Source organism: Carettochelys insculpta, chromosome 1 (assembly GCF_033958435.1).
Source record: "Carettochelys insculpta isolate YL-2023 chromosome 1, ASM3395843v1, whole genome shotgun sequence".
NCBI classification, from domain to species: Eukaryota; Metazoa; Chordata; order Testudines; family Carettochelyidae; genus Carettochelys; species Carettochelys insculpta.
This window is the reverse complement of record NC_134137.1, coordinates 144,689,135-144,697,705: the sequence shown is the minus strand read 5'-3', so window position 1 is coordinate 144,697,705 and position 8,571 is coordinate 144,689,135. Positions and strand designations below refer to the sequence as shown.

General features: G+C 53.2%; 1 protein-coding gene across 1 annotated transcript; it reads right to left on the bottom strand.

The window, feature by feature from the left end:
* Window positions 1-6,952: 6,952 nt before the first annotated feature.
* Window positions 6,953-7,784, bottom strand: LOC142006845 (claudin-34-like). The gene has a single exon (XM_074983343.1). It carries the CDS (start codon window positions 7,782-7,784, stop codon window positions 7,128-7,130), a length of 657 nt encoding a protein of 218 aa, XP_074839444.1. The 3' UTR covers window positions 6,953-7,127.
* Between the last annotated feature and the right edge of the window lie 787 nt (window positions 7,785-8,571).

Sequence of the window (8,571 nt, the reverse complement as noted above, 5' to 3'; positions counted from 1 at the left end):
GCGCAGCGAGGGAACGTCTACACGCCACAGTAGCACACATCGAAATAAGGGTGCCAGGCACAGCTGCAGACAGGGGCACACAGCGGACTCAACAGCCAGCTGCTCCCTTAAAGGGCCCCTCCCAGACACACTTGCACTAAACACCACAAGATCCACAGAGCCGACAACGAGTTGCAGACCCTGTGCATGCAGCATGAATCCCCCGCTGCAGCAGCAGCAGCCAGAAGCCCTGGGCTAAGGGCTGCTGCACACGGTGACCATAGAGCCCCGCAGGGGCTGGAGAGACAGCGTCTCTCAACCCCCCAGCTGATGGCTGCCATGGAGGACCCCACAATTTCGACGTTGCGGGACGCGGATCGTCTACACGGTCCCTACTTCGATGTTGAACGTCGAAGTAGGGCGCTATTCCGATCCCCTCATAAGGTTAGCGACTTCGACGTCTCGCCGCCTAACGTCGAAGTTAACTTCGAAATAGCGCCCGACGCATGTAGCCACGACGGGCACTATTTCGAAGTTAGTGCCGCTACTTCGAAGTAGCATGCACGTGTAGACACAGCTATAATGTCCCAGAAAATTTGCATCCTGGTTCAAACTACTTGTTAATGTGTCGAATTTGAATATGAAAGAGAGTTCAGTAGCTTCTCCTTCTAAAGCAGAGTGAAAATTCTTCTTCAATAATACGCATACTCTTAAATCATTAACAGAATGGCCCACTCCATTAAAATGTAGACTAACTGGTTTGTGGATCAGGAATGTTTTGATGTCTGTTTTGTGCCCATTAACTCTTTGTCTGAGAGAGTTTGAAGTCTGTCCAATATACAAAGCATCTGGGCACTGTTGGCACATGATGGCATACATGATGTTAGTTGAGGAGCATGAGAATGTGCCCGTGATTCTGTGAATAACCTGGTTAGGTCCAGTGATGGTATCACCAGAATAGTTATGCGGACAAAGCTGTCAGCGGCCTGTGTTAGAAGGAAAAGCCCCAGGACTGGTATTCCTGCGGTAGGTATAGACTGTGGCTATTGGTTAGAATCCTCACAAGGTTGGGAGGTCATCTGTAGGACAGAACAGGCCTGTTACCTAGGGCCTTCTGGAGTGTGGCATCCTGATTAAGGATAGGTTGTTGGTCTTTAATGATTTGTTGCAGTGGTTTGAATTGGGGGCTCTAGATAATGAGCAGTGGTGTTCTGTTCTTGGCTTTTTTGGGCCTATCTTGGAGTAGCTGGTCTCTGGGTATTTGTCTGGCCCTGTCAATTTGTTTTTTTATTTCTCCTGAGCTGCATCTACACGAGCCGGCTACTTCGAAGTAGCGGTGCCAACTTCGAAATAGCGCCCGCCGCGTCTACACGTGGCGAGTGCTATTTCGAAGTTGAAATCGATGTAAGGCGGCGAGAAGTCGAAGTTGCTATCCCCATCAGGAGATGGGAATAGTGCCCTACTTCGAAGTTGAACGTTGAAGTAGGGCACGTGTAGACGATCCGCGTCCCACAACATCGAAATATCGGGGTCCTCCATGGCGGCCATCAGCTGAGGGGTTGAGAGACGCTCTCTCCAGCCCCTGAGCTCTACGGTCGCTGAGTGCAGCAGCCCCTTAAAGCTCCCCGCCCCCATATTTCCTGTGCAGGAAGCTGAGAGCTTGTGCAGGCAGCAGCACTGCCACGTGCCCAGCCTGCACGGACCTCAGCAGCCCCAAGCCACCATCCTGCACCCCATGGCAGCCAGCCAGCCACCCAAGCACCCCCAGGGCACCTCCTCCAAGGGGACCCAGGGTTCCCAGGCTGGCAGCCAGCTGGGGAAGAGGCAGTGGGGCCCCTCCTGGACGGAGGCCGAAATCCAGGACCTGCTGGGGCTCTGGGGTGAGGAGGAGGTGCTCCAGGTAATGGGGAGCAAGAGGCAGAAAGCAGATGCGTTCGCTCGGCTGGCCGAGGGCCTGGCTGCCCGGGGTCACCCTGCCCGCACTCCTGACCACGTCAGGAGTAAAGTCAAGGAGCTGTGGCAGGGTTATGCCTGGGCCCGGGATGCGGCCAGCCAATCTGGGGCCCGCCCCCGCCACTTGCCCCTTTTACAGGGAGCTCAGGGCCATCCTGGGCCCCCGGTACACGCCCCGCCCCGGCCACTCTTGACACCTCGGCCGATGAGCCCCAGCAGGCCCTGGAGACAAGCCCTGCACCCCAGGGCCCCCCCCAGGAGACCACCCTGGGACACCAGAGGAAGAAGACGGGGATTCCTCCAGCAACAGGGGGCTCCGCATCGCCCTCCCGTCCCGCAGCTCCAGCAGGGTGTCCACCCAATGGGTGTCCCCCGAACGTGGGAGCGGACCATCAGGTATGTCCCGCCTCCCCCCGGTGCACACCCCCGGGGTTGAGGGGCCGGGACAAGAGACATGACCAGGGCCCTCCACACGCCCAGATGACCATGGCCCCAAGGAGAGCAGTGGCATGTCCCTCAGAAGAGTGCATCAGCCCCTGCCCCCCAGCAGGACAGCGCCATGCCCCATCCCTGGGGATGGGGGGAGTGGAACCTAGGGTCCCCCGGGGGCAGGGGTGGGACACCCATCATCAGCATCAGCATCTCCGGGGGATGGGGATGGGGAACCAGCAGCAGAGGGGTGGGGGGACAAGGGCCACGGGTCAGGGCCCACACTAATGGCTGTCTCCACTCTTGTTTCCCCCCCCCCCCCCCGTGTTCCGCAGCTGCACCATCGGAGGGCCCAGAGAGCGCCGGCAAGGTGCCCATGGTCCCGGAGAGCCCACCGGGGCCATCCCAGCAGGCCAGCCCCTCGGCGGAGCACCGACCAGCCCCAGGACAAGGCCGACGGAGGAGCCCCCCGCGGACGGCCACGGACCCCCCTGCTGCTCACTACCCTCCGGCATCAGCTGGAGGTGGCAGAGCAGCACCTGCGGGTGGAGGAGCGGCGGCTAGAGCTCCAGGAGTGAGGGCTGGCTTGGTGCCAGGAGGCTTGGGGGGCCTTCGTGCGCACTTTTGACCGCATTGCACAGCACCTGGCCCCCCTCCCCCCCAGCCGCGCTGCCCGCCGCTCTGCCCGCCGCGACACCTGCCGTCCCTCCACCGTCTGCCACCCTGGGGCCTGCTGCCGAGGGGGACCATGGGCCTGCGGACACCGGCCAGCAGTATTTTCTGGTTCTCCCGGCCCCCCACCCAGCCTTGACCAGGGCTCCGGCCGAGACGTGGGTTGTGCCTCCCAACACCGGGCGCTGGACATTAGGGTGCGGGGCCTAGGACGTGGCCCCCCCCTCCTTTGTACATATTCCCCCATTTTAAATAGTTTTTATTGGACTCCTGTTTTAGTAGCTGCCCCCCCATGTACATAGTTCCCCCCTTTTCTTCTGTTAATAATAAGGTTGCACTGTTTTGTTTGAAACAACATTTCTATTTATTTCAAAGAAAAGTGTGCGTGTGGGGGGATGCTCTCGGGTTCTCTGTGGTGTGGGCGTGGCGGCAGGGAGTGTTGTGGAGGATGGGGGGGGTGCAGTGGGTGGCTCACCCACAGCTGGCGCAGCCAGTGTTCACTCCACAGCCTGGTCAAAATGGGCCTGCAGGGCCTCCCGCACCCGGATCCCCTCAGGGTTGACCTGGCAACTGGGGGCAGCGGGTGGCTGGACATCGGCCCTGCCAGCCTCCACAGCCCAGCCCTGGAAGAAGGCCTGTCCCTTGCTCTCTACCAGGTTGTGGAGTGCGCTGCACGCGCCCACAACCTGGGGGATGTTGGTGAGGCCTTCATCCAGGCGGGTGAGGAGACACCTCCAGTGCCCTTTGAAGCGGCTGAAAGTGCACTCGACCACCTGGTGCGCATGGTTCAAGCGTGTGTTGAACCGCTCCTGGCTGGCTGTGACATGGCCCGTGTAAGGGTGCATGAGCCAGGGCTGGAGGGGGTATGCCGTGTCTGCGATGACACAGAGGGGCATGGTGGTGTCCCCCACAGGGATCTCCTGCTGGGGGGATGTAGGTCCCCGCCTCCAGCCGGCGGCACAGGCCCGAATTTCTGAACACCCGGGCGTCGTGGGTGCTGCCAGGCCAGCCAACATAAATGTCCAGGAAGTGGCCCCGGCTGTCCACCAAGGCCTGGAGGACCACCGAATGGTATCCCTTCCTGTTGAGGAAGTGTCCTCCACTGTGCTCCGGGGCATGGATGGGGATATGGGTCCCATCCAGAGCCCCAAAGCAATTTGGGAAGCCTTGGCTGGCAAACCCTGCGATGGCAGCATCCTGGTCCCCAAGCTGCACGAGCCTGTGGAGGAGCAGGGCATTGATTGCGGGGACAACCTGCAGGGGAAGGACATGACAGAACACCGGTGAGGGGTGTGCAGGGTGTGTCTGGCCCTCCACCCCTGAGCTCCCCCCCTCCCCCCAAGGGCTCCCCCCCAGGTTCCCCCCCCGGGCTCCCCTGCCTCCCGGGTCCTCTTACCTCCATGAGGACAGCCCCGACGGTGGCCTTGCCCACGCCGAACTGCTGGCCCACGGATCGGTAGCTGTCTGGAGTGGCCAGCTTCCAGACAGTGATGCCGACCCATTTCTCGACGGTGAGGTCACGTCACATGAAAGTGTCCTGGTGCCTCAGTGAGGGCGTGAGCCACTGGCAGAGCCCCAGGAATGTCTGCTGGCTCATCCGGAAATTCCGGAGCCAGTGGTCATTGTCCCACTCGCCGAGCACCAGCCGCTCCCGCCAGTCTGTGTGGGGTAGCTCCACAGCTGGTGGCGTGTGTGGCGGGGGGGGCGGGGCTGGGAGGGCAGCAAGGTCTGGGGCTGCTTCCTCCTCCCCTGGGGGCAGCTCATCTTCCTCAAATAAAAGATGGTCAGCTGCCTCCGGCATGGCACTAAGCAGGGCAAGCACTGCTCCTCCAGGGGCGGGTATGTGGACCTCTGGCTGCTGCTGCTGCTGCTGCTGCTGCTGGGGGTCCATGCTGCTTCCACGGGTTGTGCATGCTTGTGGCTCTGCAGACCATGTGCCGTGCAGGCTGCGTGTGTCTGGGAGGGGCTCTTTAAGGGAGCGGCTTGCTGTTGCCCGGGAAGTACTAGTCTGCCCTGTGACCCTGTCTGCAGCTGTTCCTGGCACCCTTATTTTGATTTGGGCTGCTTTGGTCCGTAGACGCTCCCCTGCGGTGCCTACTTCAATGTAGTGCTGCCCAACGTCAACGTTGAACGTTGACGGCACCAGCCCTGGAGGACGTGTAGATGCTATTCATCGAAATAGCTTATTTCGATTTTGCTACATCGAAATAAGCTATTTTGATGTAGCATCCCCGTGTAGACGTAGCCCTAGTGGGTAATTGAAGAGAATTTTCAGTCTGCTTTAGAAAGAGAAGCTGCTGAACTCGCTTTCATATTCAAATTTGACACATCAACATGTGGTTTGAACCGGGATGCAAATTTTCTGGGACATTATAGGGGCTCTTTGGCATATTTGGCTTAATCTAACTCTTGACACGCCCCCCCCCCCCCCGCTCTCTGATTTGCTCACCTTGATAATTTTTTTCTGATCTGTCAACTTTGATTACTGTTTTTGGTTCTCTATGCCTTAAATATTGAGTCTGTTCTGGTCTGGCTATGGTCTGAAAAAGTAGGTCTGTCCCACAAAAACTCACCTAATAAATTATTTTGTTAGCCTTTAAATTTCAACTTGACTGCTTTTTTGTTTTGATAGTTTAAAGTAACAGACTGTTACCTGTTTTCACAGATGATCCCTCTTTACTGTCACTCTCTGCGTATGTTAGGATGGAGAAATTGTGGTGGTCATACTTCCACTTGCATTCTAATTTCTTGTGTTCTTCTGAGGCAAACCAGGCTCTCTTGTCAGTGAATATGGTGTTTGCAATTCTGTATGTCATAAAGTGGGCCTTCTTTTCGCCAGTGACTAATTTTGTTCTTGTGTCAGGCCGACCAGGCACAGCCTCTCTAAAAAGCAGGCAGATGATGAAGGTCCATGTGGAGCTAGCTGCCTCCTGCAAAGGAGAGTGGGTTGGGGCAGGAAGAGGAGGATGGGGTTAGATGGGGGGCTGACAGTGCCTGGCTTTGGAGGAGGGGCTCAGAAAGGCAGCTCATAGGCAGCTGGGGTACCGTAGGGCAGTATTTGTATCTCTGTGGCCCCACGAGGGGTGGAGGTGCAGGGTTTTCAACATCATGCTGGGCATTAAAAAGGGATTTCTGTCTTTATAGCATCATGCAGATATGATAGCAGGGTATGCAACATCACACTGGGTACGGAGGATGGGGTCTGGTCAAAGGGGGAAAAAAGGCCCAGAGAAAGCAGAAAAACCCAAAGACCACAACTGGGAGATCAACACCTCTCAATCTTTAAAAGAGACATCTAAAGGTTGCTTAAAGCAAGCTACTTGGGATCCTGTTTCTCTTACAGACACAGATACAAACACCTCTGATCTAACTATATCCAGCAAACCCCTCTGACTGGGTTGTTCAGACTTCAGGGCAGCATTTATTGTTAGAAGAGAGATGTGCCTATAATTTGGGTCTGAAGACTCCTATTACTTCAGCCTTTCCTTTGGACACACACCACCCACAAACCTTAACTTTTGTTTTCAAAAATCTACCCAAAGTGAAGCTAATATGTGAACATCACTTTAAACACATTTCGTGCTCTTTCATTTTTGTAAACCATTTTCTTGCCACACCATTGCTTTCTTTGTCTTCAAAATACCATCCATGCCAAAAGTGTTGCATAAATAACAAATACAAAATAGGTAATGATGTTAACAAGCACACCAGGAATTTGTATTCTAACAAGATAGTTTCAAAATGGGTTACACTGTCAGGTTCTCACATTTCAACTCCATAAAATGAACACATTAACAGTGAAAAGTTGAACATCTGATTTTTTAAAATTCTTTAATAGGTTACCAAAGTTTACATACATACAGAAGATACTGTTTTTATCAGTGTTAGAGTAAAAAACAGGAGGTAATATTATTGACGTATCCTTGGCAATTGATGAGAGTCACTGTTTCATTTTTGCAAGAATGAACCATCAACTTTATTTTTATTTATCTGGTTAAAATATTACATTGCTATTACAATTAGAGACAGGAGCATGGGCCAAAGAGTTTCTAGAATAGACTTTCTTAACATTGTGTGCCTCTTTAGGTTGATCGTTAAGATCTTGGGTTCATAGGGTTTACCTTAACTGATATCACAGGCAATCTGATACAGAGGAAAATGATCCCACTGATTAGCAACATGAGGCCAGATGTGATCCCCATTGGAATAGCAATCCCAATTGTCTGTGCTACTGGGACAGAGGGCAAGTGGAAAGGAGGAGGAAAGGGGATGCTGCTCTTGTTCACTACCGAATAGAAATTCCAGCTCACTGGAACTAAGACACAGAGACCTGTGATTATATATGCAATCCCGCCAGCTAGAAACAAGCAGGTAGCCTGAGTTTCGCGAACTGTTCCCATATAAAACTGCCATGGTGGTAAGAAAGTGAAAAATATCCCTAATCCTCCCAAGAAAGCTGCCAGGAGCAGGAGGATCTGGGCAAGAAACATTTCCACAGGGAAGAAGGCTTCATTGAATTTGAATTCGTTACAGCACATGATACCATAATCACTGGAGGTTTTTAATTCGGGGGGAAAGCAGATTTTCCAGATTCCAACCCGCGCAATACCAGAGGAGACAGTGGTGGCATTATCCACAAGCCACAGCCTCCACTCTGCATGCCTCATTGTAATAAAGGATAAAATCCAGCCAAGGGAGCCCAAAGAAAAGCCAACTAGTTGGAAGGTAAGTCTTTTAGGCAGAGCAGACATTGACTCGAGATCTTCATCAGTCCTTATTCAAGCAAATTAGTCAACATCATCACAGGAGCACTGAAAAGAAACCCAATGTTTTTATTATTATTTTACCATTAATTTTCCGTGAAAAAACTTAATAAATAATCCTTAATATGATAATAATAAATATCCGTTTAGTGAGGAAAACATCTCACACTGATGAGTTTTGCTGTCTTTGGCCCTGATCCTGCATGCATTTGCATAGATGCATCCATTAAATTTTGTACCAGTGGATCTGTTCTTATATGCAACCCTATGCTTGTGTACCTGAAGGATCAGGCCCGTGTTTGCACTTATTGAACAAAGAAAGGAATCTTTTTCCTCAGGATGTTACCCTCCTTCATGCTTGAATTCACATTTCATAATTGACTTTCATTGTGACCCATAAATGGAGGAGGCTACAGGAATCTTCAGATTCTGGTATGTATGGTCTGGTTCATCAAAGAATGTCCTGTGAAATTTCAAATAAAGGCTGGTGTCACACATTTCGAAGATTACTAATGGGGCGCTGAAATACATATTCTGCGCCTCATTAGCACGCCACCAGCCGCGGCACTTCGAAATTGCCCTGGCTCACAGCTGTGCGGCTCCTCCACATGCGGTCCTTTTTGAAAGGACCCCAGGAACTTTGAAATCCCCTTATTCCTATCAGCAGATAGGAATAAGGGGATTTCAAAGTTGGTGGGGTCCTTTTGAAAAGGAGCCCCATCTGGATGAGCCACACGGCAGCAAGTGGCAGCAATTTCGAAGTGCCGCAGCCAGC

Excerpts from the sequence above, each read along its gene's own strand:
- LOC142006845 (XM_074983343.1), bottom strand. The coding sequence starts at position 7,784 with ATGTCTGCTCTGCCTAAAAGACTTACCTTCCAACTAGTTGGCTTTTCT.